General features: G+C 40.5%; 1 protein-coding gene across 1 annotated transcript; it reads right to left on the reverse strand.

Annotated features, from left to right (window-relative positions):
* Positions 1-5: 5 nt before the first annotated feature.
* LOC119653462 (sarcoplasmic calcium-binding protein) lies at positions 6-23,424 on the reverse strand. The gene is made up of 5 exons (XM_038058073.1): positions 22,606-23,424; positions 12,678-12,911; positions 1,175-1,342; positions 972-1,112; positions 6-509 (listed from the first exon to the last, which is right to left on the reverse strand). Exons 1-5 carry the CDS (start codon positions 22,720-22,722, stop codon positions 276-278), a joined length of 894 nt encoding a protein of 297 aa, XP_037914001.1. The 5' UTR covers positions 22,723-23,424; the 3' UTR covers positions 6-275.

Genomic DNA, 23,424 nt, shown 5'->3' on the forward strand with positions numbered 1-23,424 from the left:
CTAAATTTTACATTTCCATTTATTTAAGAATAATAAAATATACAAAGTTAAAATCACGTTACATTTTCTAAAAGTATAAAACCTCTTTCAAAAAACGAACTCCAGCAAATCGTTAAAAGGTGAAATAGCTCAACCTTTTCACAATAAAGTATTCTTCTTGCTTTTTCAAATTAATATCAGACAAAATATAATCGACAAAAAAAACAATGATTAAATTATCGACTTCGTCAAAATTAATTAATTATTAATCAAACATAAAATGTTTATCCAATCATTTAATGATCAGTAACTAACGGTCCCCAAAACATCTTTGATACCCGTCTTTCATCTTCGGTTAAGAAGAAATCCTTGCCGAGCTTAACGAACTCTTTGAGAGTTAGCTTGCCGTCACCGTTTTGATCAATTATAGCAAACGCTACGGCAGCATCTTCCTCGGTACGTCCCAAACATCTGAAGAATAATTTGAATTGATCCAATTCAATATGATCACAGTGATGTATGTCAACAGCCTGAAATTGTATGGATAATAGATAGTGTTAATTAATTGAGAGCGAGAGTGTGAATACATATTTTTTTTTTTAATTTTTAATTCAAAATTGTGTGAATGTGTGCTTTGTGCATGGAGATGTCAACATTTTCAAGAAAGGATGAAACCATTTAGGAAAATCAAGAAACATTTTATGCAAGAAATGGGAGTTGCTGATCATAAGTTTCGGTGAGTCCCATTTATAATTCATTTTATACTTTTGAAAATTGTGTTGTCAAACAACGCATTACTCTTATAACTGTGAAGCCGATGCTGGCTGGTAAGCGGAGTTTTAAAAATTTATATCTGCGAAAGTCACGCAACGGACTTTCTTAAAATGTCAGAACCGCATTTAAACTGAACTTATTTTAACGTTTAGTAATTTTTAAATAACACACATATTTGAAGCCACACTATTTTTTTCAACTAGAAAAAAGGATCTTACCTTAAAAATATACGGTAGGAAAAGATGGACTTTCTTAATCAAGTCCTTGTCATTTAAAGCGTGATGCATGTCAACTAAAAATTGTTCAGCAGTAACCAGGTTATATGGGCTGATTTCTCCCCACTGCTCTTCCCAGGTTTGCTGAAAATGAAGATAGGCTTATTAGAGCATGTCTCAGAGTATGGATGGATTCACGTATTTACCTTCATCACTTGGATAAATTCTTCGTACTCCTTTGGAGTCAAATGTCCTAAATCTGAGAATTTTTTCGCCAACAATAAATAGTCGTCAAAAGAAATGACGCCATCATTGTTAACATCGAGGATGCCATGAAGTGTTCGCATCTTACGACGCCAGAATTCACTGTCACCCTGGAAATAAATGGAAAGAATTATTATATTAGTGGAAAAAGTATGATAGGACGCATCTTTTTGATAGTGAATTATATAGATCAGATTTATAGGAACAAGGTGAGAGAAGCACATTGATTTAGGGACAAAATCTATCGACATCCATTACAAATTGGATTTTAATTCTGCTTTTTTGTTGCAGCAAGTACTCGTATATAAATTCAAAAGCAGCAACCATGGGGATGTTGCTATTGTTAGTAAAACTACGCGTTATTATTTTCAATAATTGATCCGAGGAGAGTGAGAATTCTGGGGAAGTCGCTGCGGAGGATAAACAATTTGGGTATAAGCGACATCGGTGACATTTATTCGTACGTGCTGCTTTTAGCATAAAGAAGTGCAATTTGGGACTTTTCGTTTTGTACGAGGTCCGAGAAGTTTGATTGATTTTTCCAAGCAAATTTTGTAACAGAAGATTTTATCACAATGGTGACAAAGGTTGACGAAATAAATGAGGAGAAATAACATGTTTTAGAGAAATTGAGTACACGAACTATTACCATTATCATCGGGGCGAAAAGTATTGTTATTAAAAAAAATTCCCACTCCCACTCATATAGTCTTGAAATGGTCTGTAATGGAGGTTTGTTGCGATATACAATCCTTCCTGCATTTGATCGGAAGAGAAATCGAAATTCTTCTGTGTGGCACAAGAGTTGAATCCTTGTTTAATTTTGTAACGTTTATTCGCCGTCATTCCGGGTAGCTGAGTGGTTAGAGCACTAGGCTACCGTACGGAAGGTCGCGGTTCAAATCTCACTGGTGACAGTGGAATTTGTATCGTGATTTGACGTCGGATACTAGTCGACTCAGCTGTGAATGAGTACCTGAGTTAAATCAGGGTAATAATCTCGGGCGACCGCAATGCTGACCACATTGCCTCCTATAGGGTACTGTAATCCTGTAGTGTACCGTTACGGTCTTGAATGAAGTGCTCTAACACACTTCAAGGCCCTGATCTAATATGGATTGTTGCGCCAACGATTATTATTATTCATTTTTATAGTAATTCATTCAAACGAAAACAAGATTCATCAAATCTATCTTCAAGACTAAAACTTTTTTGTGGGGTATAAAATGAATGGGCTCGATTAGTACTTTTCGAAATTGATTTTATTTCTGATATTGCAAGAAACGCAGAGGAGTGAGGACTTAGAAGGTGTGCTCTGAAAGAGTAACAGGTTTCCTTCTCAGTACCTATCCAAGCGAAAAATCCGGAAAAAATGATTGTGGTGGACCTAAAGAAAATCTAGGCTACAACATACATCCCATTCCGTTACCTGCTCAAATGAAGTTTATGATAGCATATTACCCTATTTTAGAAATTTGCCCGAAAACCTCCCTTAAGTTGATCCCAGAAGCACATAATTTATATAGTTTTATTATAAGTAATAATATAATACACAATTTTGGAAAGTTTGGGGGAAATCCGACTATTATTAACAAAGTTATAGAAGGTCGAAGTTTTGCATTCCACAATTTTTTTGCACTTATCATCACATAAAGTGAACTCATATAAACGAGAGAGTTAGATATATCAAGGAATATTTTGAATTTTTATACCTGAAGCGTCCAGCTTCCGGTATTTCGACTTGTTTAAATCAAAAATTGGAGACCAATTCGTTATCAGGACAAACGGACAAAGAATCATTGACGGTTTTCCAGAAACAATGTGATTGTCAGTCGAAAAAAATCGCGACTTTATTGATATATATTTTTGCTTGCGAAAGTACTTTTTGAGCCACCGAAATGAATGGTAGTCAAATGGCGCTAAGCCAAAGCTGCAAACTGGTTGTGATACCAATTCCTGAAGCAAGTTGCACCAAGAAGTGGGATGATAAAGTCAGCTGGGGCGCAGACGACATAATGTCAGCTATGCTCTAGAAACAGCAGGAAACGGTTACGCTTGTAGAAATTCACTGGAGTCGTGTTTCATTCAGATATGTATCGTATTCCTGGAGTTGCGCGTTCGAGGTTTTTATACTGAAAGCAGGCCGGTGCGGTCATGAGCATGCAAACGATTTCCGGGTCATTATCCTTACCTCTTTCATGTTGAAGATGCTAGAGTGCATTCTGCACGGACGACCAGAGGAAGGTGGCCCTTTTCCAACTCTCCGCACGCTTACTTCAAAGGTGAATACCTAGAAACCGTCCTCCACGAGGTAGCCAACACGGTTGAGCGGACGTTAAACTACAAGCGGCATATCTTACCTGTCTTCCTCGATGTAGACGGAGTATTCAAGAACTTTAGTAGTAAGGACATCAGGGAGGCTTTAACTATAATAAGATTGGAGAAGTGGCTTACGCAATTGGTAGTATCCATGCCAAAAACCAAGATAATCCACGCAAAGTCGAGGAGAATCTAGCTCCCTTATGACAAGACCCGATCGAGAGAACTTTTTGACCAACGCTGCGCAAATGCATACAGTATTACGGCGGTTTCCACGGATCACTGGCCTACAGGCGACCGTGCTAGATTGCTAGATTCCGCATGTTCTACAATTTGCATTGCCAAAGTTACGGAGAAGAGGAGGAGTCCTCAGGCACTACCTTTGCAATAATCTGGCTCTAACTACGAGCAGGTTGCGTACTATTGTGATTTTAAAACAACGGTTGGTGATTTTAAAGCCACTTTCTATTTCTAAGGTGGTGGAGGAGCTGCTACGGGCTGGTTCTAAAGATTTAACCTTTCTAGATTCCCTTGCCCTTCCAACAGCGATCACGATCTGAGGAGTTTGTAGCATCAAAAAGTTGCAGTACAACAATAATTAGCTTCTTCGGATTGGTCCTTACAACCCTCCTACTTATCCAAAAATTTATTTTTGCTATGTGCAGCTTGTCATAGTATAGTAGCCATTTAGAAACGCGACTTTATGACACTTAGGCCGCTCTTCCCGAACAAGTTAGGAACAGTCAATTCTTTAAGTTACCCCCGCATAAATGTCGGCATTTATCCTGCGGTTGTCGCCTCGGAGATCTCAGCATTCTTTGCGGATTTTAAAATGTAGATATAAAAGAAGGCGACGGTAAAAACGTTGACTTTCGTTTGATTTTCTAGTTTGTTCGCCTGACGGAAGCCGGATGACAGTTCACGTGTCATTCGCATAAAGGGGCAAGGAGGGGCACCAAAGACTAATTGTCAGAGCTTGATTGTCTTTAAATCTAAGATAATTTTTCCTGTGTGTCCGGAAAAGCAACATTCCACAGAAGCTGATGCAAATATTGTGATCGACATTAATTAGAGCTTATGGCGTCCTTTTCCATGAAAGAACTTATTGAGTGAAGATGACATGCGACCCTGCTATATACATATATACATTAACAAATATTTTACGCTTGTAGAAATTCACTGGAGTCGTGTTTCATTCAGATATGTATCGTATTCCTGGAGTTGCGCGTTCGAGGTTTTTATACTGAAAGCAGGCCGGTGCGGTCATGAGCATGCAAACGATTTCCGGGTCATTATCCTTACCTCTTTCATGTTGAAGATGCTAGAGTGCATTCTGCACGGACGACCAGAGGAAGGTGGCCCTTTTCCAACTCTCCGCACGCTTACTTCAAAGGTGAATACCTAGAAACCGTCCTCCACGAGGTAGCCAACACGGTTGAGCGGACGTTAAACTACAAGCGGCATATCTTACCTGTCTTCCTCGATGTAGACGGAGTATTCAAGAACTTTAGTAGTAAGGACATCAGGGAGGCTTTAACTATAATAAGATTGGAGAAGTGGCTTACGCAATTGGTAGTATCCATGCCAAAAACCAAGATAATCCACGCAAAGTCGAGGAGAATCTAGCTCCCTTATGACAAGACCCGATCGAGAGAACTTTTTGACCAACGCTGCGCAAATGCATACAGTATTACGGCGGTTTCCACGGATCACTGGCCTACAGGCGACCGTGCTAGATTGCTAGATTCCGCATGTTCTACAATTTGCATTGCCAAAGTTACGGAGAAGAGGAGGAGTCCTCAGGCACTACCTTTGCAATAATCTGGCTCTAACTACGAGCAGGTTGCGTACTATTGTGATTTTAAAACAACGGTTGGTGATTTTAAAGCCACTTTCTATTTCTAAGGTGGTGGAGGAGCTGCTACGGGCTGGTTCTAAAGATTTAACCTTTCTAGATTCCCTTGCCCTTCCAACAGCGATCACGATCTGAGGAGTTTGTAGCATCAAAAAGTTGCAGTACAACAATAATTAGCTTCTTCGGATTGGTCCTTACAACCCTCCTACTTATCCAAAAATTTATTTTTGCTATGTGCAGCTTGTCATAGTATAGTAGCCATTTAGAAACGCGACTTTATGACACTTAGGCCGCTCTTCCCGAACAAGTTAGGAACAGTCAATTCTTTAAGTTACCCCCGCATAAATGTCGGCATTTATCCTGCGGTTGTCGCCTCGGAGATCTCAGCATTCTTTGCGGATTTTAAAATGTAGATATAAAAGAAGGCGACGGTAAAAACGTTGACTTTCGTTTGATTTTCTAGTTTGTTCGCCTGACGGAAGCCGGATGACAGTTCACGTGTCATTCGCATAAAGGGGCAAGGAGGGGCACCAAAGACTAATTGTCAGAGCTTGATTGTCTTTAAATCTAAGATAATTTTTCCTGTGTGTCCGGAAAAGCAACATTCCACAGAAGCTGATGCAAATATTGTGATCGACATTAATTAGAGCTTATGGCGTCCTTTTCCATGAAAGAACTTATTGAGTGAAGATGACATGCGACCCTGCTATATACATATATACATTAACAAATATTTTACGCTTGTAGAAATTCACTGGAGTCGTGTTTCATTCAGATATGTATCGTATTCCTGGAGTTGCGCGTTCGAGGTTTTTATACTGAAAGCAGGCCGGTGCGGTCATGAGCATGCAAACGATTTCCGGGTCATTATCCTTACCTCTTTCATGTTGAAGATGCTAGAGTGCATTCTGCACGGACGACCAGAGGAAGGTGGCCCTTTTCCAACTCTCCGCACGCTTACTTCAAAGGTGAATACCTAGAAACCGTCCTCCACGAGGTAGCCAACACGGTTGAGCGGACGTTAAACTACAAGCGGCATATCTTACCTGTCTTCCTCGATGTAGACGGAGTATTCAAGAACTTTAGTAGTAAGGACATCAGGGAGGCTTTAACTATAATAAGATTGGAGAAGTGGCTTACGCAATTGGTAGTATCCATGCCAAAAACCAAGATAATCCACGCAAAGTCGAGGAGAATCTAGCTCCCTTATGACAAGACCCGATCGAGAGAACTTTTTGACCAACGCTGCGCAAATGCATACAGTATTACGGCGGTTTCCACGGATCACTGGCCTACAGGCGACCGTGCTAGATTGCTAGATTCCGCATGTTCTACAATTTGCATTGCCAAAGTTACGGAGAAGAGGAGGAGTCCTCAGGCACTACCTTTGCAATAATCTGGCTCTAACTACGAGCAGGTTGCGTACTATTGTGATTTTAAAACAACGGTTGGTGATTTTAAAGCCACTTTCTATTTCTAAGGTGGTGGAGGAGCTGCTACGGGCTGGTTCTAAAGATTTAACCTTTCTAGATTCCCTTGCCCTTCCAACAGCGATCACGATCTGAGGAGTTTGTAGCATCAAAAAGTTGCAGTACAACAATAATTAGCTTCTTCGGATTGGTCCTTACAACCCTCCTACTTATCCAAAAATTTATTTTTGCTATGTGCAGCTTGTCATAGTATAGTAGCCATTTAGAAACGCGACTTTATGACACTTAGGCCGCTCTTCCCGAACAAGTTAGGAACAGTCAATTCTTTAAGTTACCCCCGCATAAATGTCGGCATTTATCCTGCGGTTGTCGCCTCGGAGATCTCAGCATTCTTTGCGGATTTTAAAATGTAGATATAAAAGAAGGCGACGGTAAAAACGTTGACTTTCGTTTGATTTTCTAGTTTGTTCGCCTGACGGAAGCCGGATGACAGTTCACGTGTCATTCGCATAAAGGGGCAAGGAGGGGCACCAAAGACTAATTGTCAGAGCTTGATTGTCTTTAAATCTAAGATAATTTTTCCTGTGTGTCCGGAAAAGCAACATTCCACAGAAGCTGATGCAAATATTGTGATCGACATTAATTAGAGCTTATGGCGTCCTTTTCCATGAAAGAACTTATTGAGTGAAGATGACATGCGACCCTGCTATATACATATATACATTAACAAATATTTTCTCCAAATTTAAACTTCTAGGTTCCATGTGAAATTGGAGCTAACTACGCAGTACGTCTTTATCAAAGTTAACTAGGCCACCTGTGTGAAATTTGTCTCTAACTTTCAACTCACATTTTCATGGTTAACGCAGTTAAGGTAACACTCACTGCGCACGGATTTTATTTGTCATACCCCTAGAACTTGAATGAATGAAGACGACTGACAGTTTCGTCCAGGGCAGAGGCAACTCATCGGACGTCATCTCACTGCTGTCCTGGGAGCAGCGTTGTTGAAAGTGGCTCCAGGTAATCGACATGAGTATGAAACCGCCTTGTATTCAGACCTTAACTAGGCCTAAGGGAATTAAGTTGCTTCCCAATTGGTCCGGTCCGTCTCCTGGTTAAAAGTTCCCTTGGTTCGAATCCCATTTAGTAAATGTAATCTGCTACTCAATAAATTAAATGGATCCTTGTATCCAACTGGCACTTTTCACATGACAGAAGAAGCATATTGGTGCCGCTACAGTTAGATCTTGAAACTGGCTCCGGTATAATTCCTTCGATGTGGTAACTTTCCCATTGCTAGTCAGTAAGTAGCTTTGGGGATTATAATTTTATATAGGATCATCGTTACCGAATTATCAATTCGTTCTAAATAATTGCTTTTTGGATGGAATAATGGAATAGATTTGTTGTTTTGAAAGCGTAACAACGCTCAATGCTTTATGCATTTATTTGCATAGATTCCTATGTATGTTGATTTAATCTTAATGTTTTTAAAATAACCTTTCAATTGTACTTTCCCTATTTAGTTCTAGAACTCCATATTTGCACGGGAATGAATTGTGAGTTTTGAAATTCAGATCAAGCCGTGAGTCGCTTTGTGAAGATTGTAGGTGTAGAATATTAATTGGGAAAACTACGTAAGTAGTGAACGGGAAATAAAAACGTTGCCCTCTGAAAGTATTCGTCTTTTTGCAGTGGAACGTGACGTTATGCAATCTTAATGGAACAAAGTTTTAAAAGTAATCAAAACTAATACCTGAGTCGACCAGGCAATTCATATGTGCAAATTGTTTCGAAATAACTGAATCTAAAGCGTGAGATTCCGATGAAAATAGCTTTTAAATATATGATGAGTAAGAAACATTTATCTTCGTTAGTTGTCTAATTAATACTAAACCTATTCACTTTTAAGGAACTTTGTGTTAATTTCGGTTAGCAATTCCCTAAGGTCTGTTCCATACTTAACGATGCGATGTCGGCCACTTGCTATGGTAAATTGTTGTTATAATGTCGATCTCAACAAAAAGCTACAACAAACGCTACAAACCCTATGGGAGGGGCGCCTCACTCTCTTTGTTCCTCTTCAACTTTTTATATCCTGGTGACGAATTAGTTTGGGGACCAAAATCCATAAGGCCATAAGTAGCACATCGAGTCAGTATTCATGCCACTGGATGCGAGACCTATTTAAGATCTCTGCTGTGATTAAGGGGTGCGGTCCCCGAGTTGTAAAGCTCAACTCCATGTATTGGGCACAAACAACCAATCGCAAATAACTCGGCTGAAGGCATATCCTCCTGAAATTCTCGTGGAGCATATGCTATTAAGAAGCGCGTCCACTGGGGCCGACACAACGCGACGGTTTTGCAAATGCCCACTGGGAACGCCACGACAGATTTACTATCGCCCACTGGGCCCGACACGACAGAATATGATCTAATGTATTTGCAAGGTAAACATATTGAAAACACTATTATTAATTTATGTTTGACATGAGAAAATGCGTCCGGTTGCCTCAGTTGTTTCAGACAGCAGGCAGACAAATGTCTGTATCAGACAAAATCTTTTTCTGCAGCAGACATATGTCTGTGCCTGTCTCAACCAACAGATAGAAAATTGTCTGCGTCAAACAAATGCCTGAGCCAGCATCAAGCAAATGTCTGTATCAGACATCAGCCAGAAAATGTCTGGATCTGCATCACACATCAGACGGACATCTGTCTAATATTTGAGCCACACCCAGACGTTTATCTGAAACAGAAACAGACAGCCTGAAGCAAACGTTTAGCTAGAGCAGACATTTGTCTGACACAGTCATAGCAATTTGCCTATCTGATGTATGAGCCACTCTCAGGCATTTGTCTGACTAATGTCTGTCTGATGTGTGTGACAGATACAGACATCTGCCTGATTCCAGTGGGCGAGCGTCTTTAGAGGGCCATTTGGGCTTTCGTGGTACCAGATAACATCTAGTGATCTTTCGTGGCAGGAGTCGCTTCGCCCCCTTAAAGTAAAGATTCGTGTCTGATCGCCCCCCTCAAGTACGTGGGGTGTTTTTGTGGGCAGGATAGGTGAATGCTATTATGCATTGGTAGTTGGAATCAGGAAAAGGTACGCCGTCGGACTACCAAATAAACGATGAACGCGCCCATCCCCCCTTATAAGAGAGCTAGCCTAGAACATATTATTTCGGGCTGTCGCTCCTTCTCTGTGGGGCTTTAAAATCAGAGAATTCCTTTCGCCGACGGGAAATTGTTAGTTCATCCGGTCCTTCCACCGGTAGAGCTCAAACTTCTTCGCAGCAAGTAAAACTGGAGCATAATGTGCAACATAGCTCCAACTGTCAGTTCTCTTCAGCATCTCTCTGCCCAGATAGATCTCCCCTGGGTGTACTTAAAATGACATTAATTAACCAGCGTATTCTACCACCCCATTGGGGAACACACAGTCAAGGGTTCTTTAGAAATCTTGTGCAGGTAAAGCTGAACACTTCCATGCCCGCTTAGAAGTTGGATAAGGAAATAATCAATCTCATTATCCTTTCGACTCAATCACGTACCTAAGCTGCCACGCAGTGATTTTGATTCGTTTTCCCAAGAGAGCTACCACTGATTTAGTGTATGTTGCCATTCTCCACGGTAGGCAAACATCACACACAAAGTTCCCCGTCTCTGTTTTCGCGCAAGACGCTTACGATATATCTCCTTGCCATGAGCATCATGCTCATCCATCCCAGCCTTAGAGCAGAACGGACAGCATTGTCCGCATAAAAAAGGCTCATTTTCGAGTCGAACGTCAATCCAAGTGTTGGTTTTGACTCTAATGAACTCGCCGATCAGGATGGGACGCAGGATCGGGATTCTCTTTTTACTTCGGTTTTTTTTCCAGCCTATGATTGAAAACATGAGCAGTCTTCCATCCGCTTACCCGTGGCACTAATATGCCAAGTCTACTTGGTGCGTATTCAAGAGTGCGTTTTTCAACGAGTAACATTATTTTCACGATAGCATCGGCTGATAATTTCCTTTCTCTAAAAATCGAACTGTCTAGGGAATAAGTCTTCGCCAACACGTATCGTTTCAGGGAGTCTAATCCTGATGACTTTCTCAAGCACTTTCCAGGGAGTGTCACCCGCACAGGGCAGTCAGTATGAAGACGCTAGCTTAAAGTTTTCTTTCCCTTTACTGATGAGCGCAAGTCTCGCTACCTTCGAGCGGCAAGGAAAAAATGCTCGGTTTCAGGCAACCAGTACGTCTGGCCGATAATGGAGCTCTAGTTTATATACCTCTGTCGACACACCATCGGGCCCTGTCACCTTCTTATTTTTTATAGAGAGCACTGTTCAACCCTCATGAGGTGTGTAGGAAATAATGCCACTAGAATGCGGTCAATATATTCAACATCAAGTGGACAGGGTTTTCCGGGTGACAAGTTTATGATCGATTTCGCACGGATTCCCATTCACCAGCAGCGAGATTGGCTTTTGTTGATCGTGTTGCTGAATATCTTTTTAGTTGATTTGTACTGTATCATTGTAATGCAAGCCTCTTCCCGGGAGTTTAAACGTTGTGACAAACAGCGGAGCCTCCCTTTTCAAACTTAAAAAAACTGGTTCGGTGGTACATAAGGGATTTGTTGACAATGATGGATGATTTTCACAGTAAACAGGGTATCAAAGCTATTGAGCATCGATGTTGATTTCAAACTTCAACTTTTATTAGGATTTCGTGAGAATATGACGGTTCTTTTGGGAAAATTTGCATTGCTTAACGGACTTGCTGAGAACTTAGGTCGCCTGCCAAGTGCAACTAAAATTAGGATCGTCACGGTTTCGATATTAAGTTAACCACTGCCAAATTCGTATTTCGCCCGTTCCTTTTAGTAGAGTTGTAACGGATAGTGACGATTATCATCCACATTCTATGCTACGCTGCACTGTGGAATGAGCGTTGTCAATGGTTGAAGGATTTCAAACAATGGTCAAGTGACATGGAGCTTGCTGCTTGTGTTTGTAAAGATGATACTACTTAGGTAAACATGTTGACTGGGAAAACAGATACGAAAAGTTGAACAGAACATCTCGACTTGACGTAAGAGCAAGGATGTCACATAATCATAACTGAAACTTTTTAGAAGAATTAAAAGCGCGTATTGCGGATACATTATAACTTTATCAACTCCTAGTTGGCCCTTATGAGAAAATCACGAAAGGAAGCCAGTTTAATTTTGTCGATAAATCCTTTGAGGTACTTTATAAATCATAGGACTATATTCAATATTAGCTTCCCTCTGCAGAAAGCATGTGCATACCAGATCATCCGTAGCAGGTCATAAGGATGCTAAATGAAGTTTGAATAAACTTTTCCCAAAACTAAGCCGCCAAATGCTAGAAAACAATTTTTTACTGCCTATCTTCATCTTTACCCCTCAAAATTCTGATGACCTAAAAATTTTGACAGTAAATTTTCGCGATTGCTATTGTAAACATTTTAGAATAATTCCAATTATTATTGCAGCACATCATTTGGGGGTCAAATCGGCTTTAGTAATCTTGACTTCATTATCACTCATTATTAAAATGTATATGGTTGAGCTGGTTTGTAGCTGATATTCTTGCTTCTTTGTGTAAAATTCATTCAGATTATCAGTTTTTGGAATATGTTTTTTTTTTGGATTGATAATAGGTTTTGTATATCAACAATTTGCCAGTTTTTTGCGCCAGATTTGTTCCCACTGTTTGCCTATGCTCCGCCAATTATTGATATTTTTTTTGTTGATATTTTCCGGAGTTTTTGTCCATGACAACAAAAGTAGAATAATAAAAGATATTGGACTTACTCTTTCTTGATGGAGGTGATGCTCTTGTTCTCGGTTATGCCGATTCTGGTGACGGCGGCGGCGATTATCTTCGTCGTCTGAATCTGAGTCAGAATCACTATCCTGTTGGCGTTCGTTTCTGCTTGATTTTGAATAGTGGCGGCTACTTATCACCATTGCCGTGGGAAATGGGCGGTATAGCGGAGCAGCACTTATTGTTGATAAGTTCAGTGGTAGACGGCTGTTAATGTAGGGCTAAAAAAAAGAATATATAACTTAGTACAGATAAAGTGAAGGTAACTGAAATGACGAGATGACGGAGCTGATAGGATTTGATTTGGAAATAGCGGTAGATATCATGAAAAATTCCCCGATTTTTCTTTAGGTTCAAACTTTTAGTGGATTAGATACCAACTGGGGAATAAAACATTCTAAAACAAGTTAAAATACCGGAAGCTCGCGCTTCGGGTATAAAGGTTTTGTCATCCTTGTCATCTTATCTAAGAAATTTCAACTAACATTTTTCTATCCGTATTCAGCTACAAAATTACGAGACATACGTACATATTACAGCTGTAGATGTTACGTTCACCCTAAACAAACAAACTGCCTATTTTCGAATACTGTACACATATAGGCACGTAAATAGATTGATCGTACCCATATTTCCGGTTTACTTCTTATATCTATCTGAATTAGGCACTACCCGCAAAGTCCATTAGCACGCATATACTATATACCTACATACACACATGTCCCGTGGGAATAATTGATATTCATATACAAATGATTAAAAAACTAAAACAAAATAATTCTTTTCCACCCAATTCATACGAACTTACTTCGTTGTGGTATTGACGAATTGATATGTGATGATGACGTCATACAGGTTGTAGAGTGCACGAAATTCACAAAAAATGGTAAAGTTTTACCCTCTATAACTTTGTCAATAATAGTTTGATTTTCTTCAAACTTTACCAAATTGTGCACTATGTTCTTCTTTATACGCGTGCCAAATTTTGTACTTCTGAGATGAACATAAGGGGGGTGCCGGGTAAATTTCCAAAATGTGGAAATATACTATTATTAACTTTATTTGTGCAGATATCGGAACCGGATATATTTTGAGGCCTAGATTTCATAGAGATGCACTACTGCGATTTTTTTTCAGATTTTTCGGTTGGATAGGTTCTGAGAACGAGACCTGTTACACTTTTTAATGGTCATATTTTGAGCCCTCACTCCCCTATGTTTAACCCAATATCAAATATTGGACCAGTTTCGAAAAGTACTAATTGAGACCTTTCATTTGATACTCCACATGGCTACATTCTGTGAAAAAAAATTTTGCACACTCCTTGCACATGTATGGGGAGTCCCCCCTTAAACTTAACACAAAATGGCGTCAGTTGCTGCATGTAAAGGGAACGGGAACGGGATCACATACTCCTACCAATTTTCGTGACGATCGGTCCAGCCGTTTCCGAATAAATCGGCTGTGACAGACAGACAGACAGGCAGACATCGAATCGATTCTAATAAGGTTTTGTTTCACACAAAACCTTAAAAAGGCTTGATTAGGTGAGTTGTCTGCTCTTCATTCATTCATGGTAATGTGGATATACCTTGCCATCATTAGGCAGATGTTCGTATATGCATCCGTCGTGTGGTGGGTTAAGATAAGATAAAAAGGTTTTCAGCTTAAACTAGCCGCACTGCAAAGAACTGTGTGTCTGGGTATCACTGGTGCCATGAGCACGACATCCGGCGCAACTCTGAATGAACTACTCGATTTGCAGCCCCTGGATATATTTACTGCACTGCAATGAGAGCAGCTCATCGACTAATTCGATTAGATCTATGGGGAAACGACGGATGCGGGGGGCACAGAGCATTGGAAGAGCTACTGGGAGTACTGAATCCAGTTCTTACAATGCCTTCCGATTCTCGTGTCCCCATACATCTGTTTGGTAGAAGATATGAAGTTACCCTGAAGCGTAGAGAGGACTGGGAAGACCCAGAGGAATGCATGGCAGGATATACGGAAGTCTTCTACACCGATGGCTCAAAAACAGAAGAGAGTTCTGGAGCCGAATAAAAACGAGAAATGGGCTTTTCCTTCGGGACAATATGCAACGGTTTTTCAAGCCGAAGTTTATGCGATCCTAAGGGCGGCAAACTGGGTGATCGACGAGCGGTTGAAGGGCAGGCGCATCGCAATCTGCAGTGATAGCCAAGCTGCATTGAGGGCATTGAGTAGTCCTTTCATCACCTCGAAAATCGTTCAGGAATGTATTATAGAAACCGTTTGAGCTCTATCTCTAGATTCAATACAATGGAACTACTCTGGGTACCTGGTCACTGTGGTGTAGAGGGAAATGAAATCTCGGATCCTTCAGTGAAAGAGGGGTCAATCTCCCCTATGCCGGGACTGGAGCCAGCAATTAGAATATTAGTGGCATTGGCTAAGTCTGTTTTCAAAAACTGGGAACAAGCGTCCCATAATGACAGGTGGCAGAGCCTAAATGGTGCTCGACATACCAAACTTTTCCTGCCAGAACCGAACATACGTACCGCAAAGTTTATCTTGTCGAAAAGCAGGAGGACTTGCAGGTGTATTGTGGCCATTCTGATAGGTCATAATTCACTAGCCGGGCATATGTTCAGAATAGGAATTACTCAAGATGATACGTGTCTCTCCTGTAATGAGGAAGCGGAATCCACGCGACGGGTAGCATCACATCCACTAACGGAAACTCTGCGGTATGTTAACGAATCCGGAATATTCCGTTAGACGGGGATGGCGAGTACAATGGGCCAACACGGCCTGAGTGCTCAGAAGCTGTAGCTTCTCCCCCACCACACACACACAGGTGAGTTGTCATCTGAACCACTCGGTTAGCGCGGGACTCCACCCGGGGACAATAAGCTAGCAGATTGCGGTATGGGATAAGATAACCTAATCCTGGTAGGAAAGGGGGGGCTGATTAGGTTACCGTCGGCACGAGCATTGATATGTCAGGACGCTTGAGTTGTCCGTTCATTATGAGGAAACTCAATCTTTTTATGATCTCACCTCAGGTTTGGCAGATCATAATGGACCACGTACATCACATAGTATGGACTTCATGAAGGCAGACTACGCGTCGGCTTATTCATTTTTTTTTTTTTTTTCAAATTTTCATGTAGTTGCTAAACTCATAAAAGTAATTCCATGTGTCCAGCCATGAAAATAGTGGACCCCCGATGAGTGTAAACGCTACTGGATGGTCTTGAAAAAGAAGTCACTATATTCTTCTCATAGAAGCATTGGGCCATTCATGATTTAAGTGTTTCGAATCGATAGATAAGTTAGCTATTATAGTTAGATAGCTTTTCCATCCTGGAGAATGAGGCCAGAAGAATATCAGGGAAGAATTCCAGCTAAATTACATTCTGGACCAATCTACTTGCATTCTGGACCCCAACATCGTATGGCGAATAATTGTACGTTGATCGTACGACAATAAAAAGCAATGCAACAACGGTGCAGAGCTCAAGATTGCGATCGTTGGGGCTGACAATACGCATTTAGATCTCCCTATACAACTTCGTTAATGGGCTACTCGCTATAATAAACCAGTGGATTTTATATTCGTTTGAAGATAGAGGGCAATGTGATTCACTGACAGTCGTCGCACAAAATGAAGTCTGGAAATACGCTGCTATCACAGTTCTAGATACTTCATCGCAGCTCTACAAGTTGAGCTTACCTTGGAATGATGAGGAATGTTCATTCGACTGTGAAGTGTGTATGAGAGCTACCATTGCCCTTTCTATATATTTAATGACACCAAAGCCATGAAGATCTCTTGAAACGTTTGCATATATTTATTGGACCGTAGATTATGCGATATTCTTTAAAAATCAACTTTTGATTGGGGAATGTTTCAATGCGTGTGGAGCGATGAATGTTGATTGCATGGACATTTAATATATTCTACTATCTAATCTGTTTGTATTCCCAATTTTTTTAATAGAGCCCCATCTTAGTTTATTAAAATGTGATCACGAATCGGTTTTACAATATAAGGTTTCTTCAAGTATTTCAAAATTGTTAATGCAAAAAAACTTTACCCAATAGTCGAGTTACCAACTGACCACCAATAGCAATAGTTAAATATGTATATATTTATGGAACGTGAATATATTTGCATACATTTCTTTGTACCATGCGCAAAAGGAAGCAGACATTGCTTTGAATTATTTCAAGCAAAATTTTCAACAATATCTACAGCTCTCTTACGTATTCCAATCATCAAAAAAAGGCGTCAGTATTCGAAACCGCTGCTAAAACTCTTATAGAAATAGACGCTTCTTTAAAATTCAAGAAATCAAAACTTGTCTCTAGAATTTGAATGAGTGAGACTAAGAGTTCTAGAATGAGGGTGCTACTTCGAGCCAGTATTTTAAGTTCAAGGTTACCAGTGTAGTGTTATAGCATATCTACTGTACGCACAACACTGGGCTCGACTTAGTTACCTGTCCTATGAATAAGCATACCTGACTCAGCGATAATAATCAAATTAAGTACAGGCCCTGCTAGACTACTAATAAAGGTTTATGAGGCTTTATTTTGGAAGATGTAACAGTCACAATGCGGTATGAATAGTTTAAAATTTCAAGGTCTACATGTATCTTTTCGAATGTTTGGTAGTAGAAGTCGCAAAAATAAGAGATATGCCCTTGAGAAGCTCTTAGATGTGTTTGATTTTTTCGAGAGTTTCTACTTTAGAATCGTTTTTGGCAAGCAAGAGAAAGTTGACTGACTAAATTCAAGACCAGGGAGAGGGTGGTTTATGTTTTAAACATCTTTTTTGCAATGCTGCTCTGCATACTCTTATATGTTTTTTTGTCATTATTATGCATCCCTCATCGAAACAACCTGTAAGGAAGTATCGAACTCCCTTCAAATAAGCTGACCCTGTTACCAATCAGCACAAAAGCTGAAGAAGAAAAAGAAACGTGATACATACATACATTCTATGTTGATAATCCAATTTTGACCATTTCCACAAAATCAGACTTTTTGAGTGACTTTGAACCTGACGCTGAAGCATCTTCCATCTACAGCGATGATAGTGATGGCGTGTAGGTGCTCCACATGATAACTTTATTTAATTGGGTAGGAAGCTAACAATGAATGCTCTGAGGAACCCAATTAGCGCTATGGTACGCCATTCTGATGTTACAAACGCCTAAGACCATGACTATTGTGGCAAGAGAAAGGGGGCAGATCTTCAGAGCCAATCCGTAGCATTTACAAAGGAAAGCAGCTTTCCCATCATGAAACTTGAAATCTCCCTGAGGTTCTCAAAGAATGATTCGTGTTCGCAGCCTGGCTTTAGTTAGACAATTGCAAAGGAAGTGCCTGAGAGTTTCGCTCTCTTTTCGGCAGCTACGGTAGTGCGAATTGGAGCGTATAACGAGTGTAGCGGCATGGTCCCCCCTGGTTATTTCTATATTGAATTTTACTAGCTGATAGTCACTAACGGACTGCCATATTTTGACCTTGGTTTTCCAAATGTCTATAACCAGCGTCGATGGTTAATTCTCTCAATCCCTTCACCCCTTTGCCAGGAATGTAGAGATGGACTTTTGGGAACATGTAACAAAGAAATCAATTGATTACAAAAGTTGTTAACCCATAGCTGAACACCATCAGACTCATTCTACCATTAGCGATGGGTCCCCATTATTAGTCGCTTACAGACAGGTGGCACTACTTGACAGGTTGTTGTTAAAGTCAATTTGACAACTATAACGCAATATGATACCAATGAAACTTAGCGCCAGCCCAAACATTTCCTTATGATGTCTACCTCTAAAGTGCTTCTGTTTGGTCGGAGACAACGACCCTCATGCGTTGAATCTCAATAACCGAGTCTTATGTGGAACGCAGAAGGACCACTCGGCAGTCCATCGTAGGTCTTGTATATGGTGAACTCGCTGTATTCCACTGGAGGAAAGCTAAATTCCAAACGAATTCCCTAGCTATCTGCGTAAAGGATTTGGGGGTGCCACTCCCCATTGTTGGGCTAGGAAGTGGTCGAAACAAGGCAAATCCTTATTCTGATATTTTTCAATTCTGCGTACAATGTACTACTGGTCCAGTAATCTTGCCTTTTCAGGAATCTGGCCAATCGTCGACCCAGTTTTCCGCGTGAGTGTGCCACGCGGATCAATTCACAATGTGGGCATGGAAATGTGAGATGGTGACCTGAATTGTCGGAAGCAATCTTCATCGCACAGTTTCAACCAGTTCAAACTCTTCACACGAGGAACTGGGACTCTTCGTAGAAATCTTCCAACGGTCGTAAGAAACTTTGAAGTCGCATGTAGATCATATCCCAGAGATTACCGTCCGACAACTGGATTGGGAATTGCAGTAGCAGTGTATTCACGGTATCGTGTCGTCTTTACCATTTTGTGGCCTTTTGTGAAGATAAAATTTGAGCATTTTGTTTCATCAATTCCACATTTCCCTCTAAAATGAAATATGAAATGATCTATCGGGGATGAGTCGGTTTACCCCAGGCGTTGATTACGCACATCAGGCGATCCCCTCTAAAGTGTAGAGATTGACAGGCAGAAAATGTCAACGAATCCAATTCCACTTGTATTTGCCTGTTATGCGCTCTATTCCTGCTATCATTTCGATGTGGATTTATATTCCTGTTAGCACGATTTTTGCACACGTAGACACATGCATACGTTTCTGGACCTTCAAACAATATAGAGCCATGAGTTCACCCTGGACTGATAAAAACGTCCATCGTTCTTTTTCAGATCTTCCAAGGTGAAAGGGTCGCGCCATTTCAAATAAATGTTCATCATTTGCGCTTATTCCCAAAGTCACGAATAACGCACAGGTTGTGGACAGCCCATTACTCTATTTTAATCTGAAAACGGTGCTGGTTTTATAGCTTTATTGATGAGTTTGAGATCAGTTTGGTAACGTTCAATCGTTTGCAAAATTGTCAGTGTCAATCTATTTTTCGATCTGTTTGATGAGAGGTTTTCATAATCTCTTTTCTATTCATATAGTCCAATTCTATGCGAGACTCAGTTTCGTGTTCTGTGACAATAAATTTTCTACGAACATGTGGCCTATTGTGCAGTCACTCGCTTGTCGGTCCTGTCGTTTTTTTCTTTGTTTTACGATGGAAAGATCTCGTCTTGCACTCCCATTGTCTGCTGCTTTGTATTCCACAAGTGTTGTCATCCTGGAGGTGAAATTATGGTTCGGTAGCAGATGTATCGGTATTGAATCAGCGGGTCTTCTCCTTTATTTCGAAGGACACTGCTGAATCTGCTAACCAACTTGGGACACATACTAACCAATCCGAATGGAACGATCGAGAATGAGAAAATCCATATCGGGTTGCTCCTCTCTAGAAGACGTTATATATGGGGTCCCCTTGGATCCATTCGGCTGAAATAATTGAGTCGCTACTTTTTTTGAGTTGATGTACAGCTTCAGATATTATAGACTTACTTAACCGGAATCTGTGCTCTTCAACGTGGCTCGCTGTTTCAGTTGCATTATGCACGTTGTTAAGTAAAAGTAAGGTTGTTCGAAACACCGTACACATTGGAAGATGTAGTCACTGTACATTCCGTGCGAGTAGACAATATTTAGAACTTTTCGTCGTAACTCTGTGCGATGTTTGTCCCTCTGAGAATTTCTCACCATCGTTTTGCATTAACCCTTGTTGTTTTTAGATTTCCCAACACAGCTCACTCAACGGTTCTCCGGTAAACTGTTTGTCGGCACTCGCGCAAAATCAGCTGTTTCCAGGTAGTTAAGCCCTTCTACGCAAAAATAATTTTCGTTTGAAATGTCGAAACTGTATGTCCAGCTGGTGCTCAGAGATGGCGGTGAGAAAGACGGGGCGGCAAACCTGTCGGCTGAACCAAAACCAAGTGGGCGAGGAGAACGTCCATAGTGGTGACACTGGCAGATGCTGTATTCACTTTGGCTTGGCGGCCGTGATGCAGTAGGCGAATGCTCCAAAGGCTTAATCAGGGCGATGAGACCCGAGTCTGCACGAGGACTCCTCTGAAGTGGCAATTACTCACGAAACCTTACCAGGTATATACTGGTACCATGGGAACCGGGATAGCCCCTGGATTCTCATACTTCGAGTGAACTCCCGTTGTATGTGAGTACAGCTCGGTTGTTGGCGGTTGGCCCCCTAGTGGGAGCTCATACTTCGAGTGAACTCCCGTTGTATGTGAGTTCAGCTCGGTTGTTTGCGGTTGGCCCCCTAGTGGGAGCTTCATGGGGGTTGTGATTATGCTCAAGCGAGAAGAGACCTTCTGGCCTCGGCGTGGTATTGTGTTTCAACACGGGTACCGTACTCCAGGTCTTGCATCCACCAGTATGAATGCTAAGCCATGCACTTGGTATAGACTGGTACCGTTGTTGCTTGTTGCAGCGGGGCTCTGATTGTGGTCACAAAATCAATCCGTGTCTTAAGAAGACCGTGAGATTAAGTCTTCCAGACAGGTGCTTACGTTAAACCCTCAAGGACTTAACTGTACATTCAGCTGTTCTAATAATAGCAATAGCAGAACAAAAATGGCGACGACTAAAAATTGTAAATCAATTATCCGCAAGTGGAGAAGTTAGAAGCTTTAGGGTGATAGTGCAATGTAGGAACATGTTTTACAAATAATTTAAAGAATAAAATGTAGTAAATGTCAGTTTGACTAGATGAGGGTGGAGGTATAGAGGAGAGAATCTGAAATAGATGTTGAGAGAAAGAAATGGCTTAAGGACAACTCTATATGCTCCATGTGTATTTTGTTTTTTTTTTCCAATTTCATCAAACAGAAAACAAAAAAATGAGTGCAAAGATTTTTATTTCTCAACTTGTTTACTTTGCCTTTAAATATTTTCTCAATTTTACAATTAGCTTAAAGATAACGAGATAACCTCCACCTCCATTCTTCGGTGGAACCAATTCGTCAAGAGAGCTTTATTTCCTCAAGTGCGGACTCAAAAACAATATTTATTGCTTCAGGGAAGACACTAGAGACTATCTTAAATGGCTATTACCCTCTATGCGCTTTTTCGTTTCGTAATTTTATCATCTATAACATGAAAGCTCCAATGGTCAACGAACCTCGATGTATAGGTCATAATGGAAAGGTAGGAAAAAGTTCGAAATATATCTGCATGCTACCTGTACGTAATTAAACTCCGTGGCAACAGTGGCTCTAAATCTTTTCTACCAGATATTTATCTACCTTTTAATTGCGAACAACATATGATGTTGTGTGTGTGTGAAGCTATGATCATGTCGTCTGCCTTAACCGTCACTTCTTACGGTTATGCGCAATTTTACAGCCAACAAGATGGTCATTTTGCTTAGCAAGCTTCTAGTGTTTGTGGAGACCATCAACTAGCTAACTATAAGCTAGTTTTATATGTATTTTACAGGAAAATCTTGAGTTTTCGACAAAATTCACGAAAATCTATTCCAGTTTCCATCTATTTATACCATCTAAGTCTTCTAGCTCCTGATCTAAAATACTTTGATGGTCACATTTGAATGATCTTCAGAATTTCTAACTTCAAACCGGTTACTATCAAAACAATATCTTAAGTCTGACTTTCAATCGACATTTGACTATCATTCGAGTATCAGTTCTTAAGTTCCATTATCATTTCTTAGGTAAAACTAGTTTCCCTGATAAAAGAGAAGATAACATTTTAAAACTCCGTTTTGATATACAGGATATACGGTGTTTGGAAAATTCCGGTCCACCATTTTAGTTAACATTACTTGATTCTGTTTATAACGGAAGAAGGAAGAACTTTCCCAAGGATAATGACTATTGGCGGAAAATTGTTGCGCTATGGACTGATTCAAGGATAACTAGATGTAACACTTTTTCTTACCTTACTCTCTGCAGCGAAATAGCAATCAGAAGCGGCAATGGATGAGCAAGGTGCGCTTATCTCAAGTGCGCTTCGCATTGCTGCGCGAAGACCACAACGTACAAAAGACACAGCCATGGTTTTTTGCAGATATTCCACTTTTTATGAAGTTTTACTGGAAAAGTTAAGCATTCGTGCTTTCAAGGGTCTTCAATCGAGAGTGGAGTATTCACTGTTAATTAGTGGTTTTTTTTTTACTTTTTTTTCAAGTATTCAGTCACATTTAATTAGTACTTTTGAGACACTGGATATGTTTTACTGTTCACAACACTCACTAGCAACTTCACAATAATGAAAGTAGTTAAAAACGGATCTTCACTCGATACCTTCTCTATCAGAACACAACCGATCTCAGGGGAAACCGAATCACATCTAAGCAGCCAACTCTTTCAGGGCCATCGAACTTACACTGTGAATTTTCTCGTAGCCACTCAAACACAATCAATTCGAATCTTCCATATGCCTGGAGAAGGTATAGCTTCCACCAACGAACACCACGAACGGAAAACTATGTTTAATTCATCACAATCAAGTTTATTTGGGTAATGTTGCCCACTTTGTTGTTGTTTTTATGCTAAGCGGTTTAGCCGACAATATCGCAATTTCATAGGCCTAATAGCTATGTTTTTTTGGTGTTGAAAATAACTCCGGATATAAAGGTTTCAAAACATGGAAAACAAAACCGGGAAACCAGTTCCTACACATCAAAATTGAATGTCTCTGTATATCAACCCTCAACGAACAACAGACTTCTCTGTGTGATATTTTGAAAAGTTATAA

The sequence above is a fragment of the Hermetia illucens genome, chromosome 4, assembly GCF_905115235.1.
Source record: "Hermetia illucens chromosome 4, iHerIll2.2.curated.20191125, whole genome shotgun sequence".
NCBI classification, from domain to species: domain Eukaryota; kingdom Metazoa; phylum Arthropoda; class Insecta; order Diptera; family Stratiomyidae; genus Hermetia; species Hermetia illucens.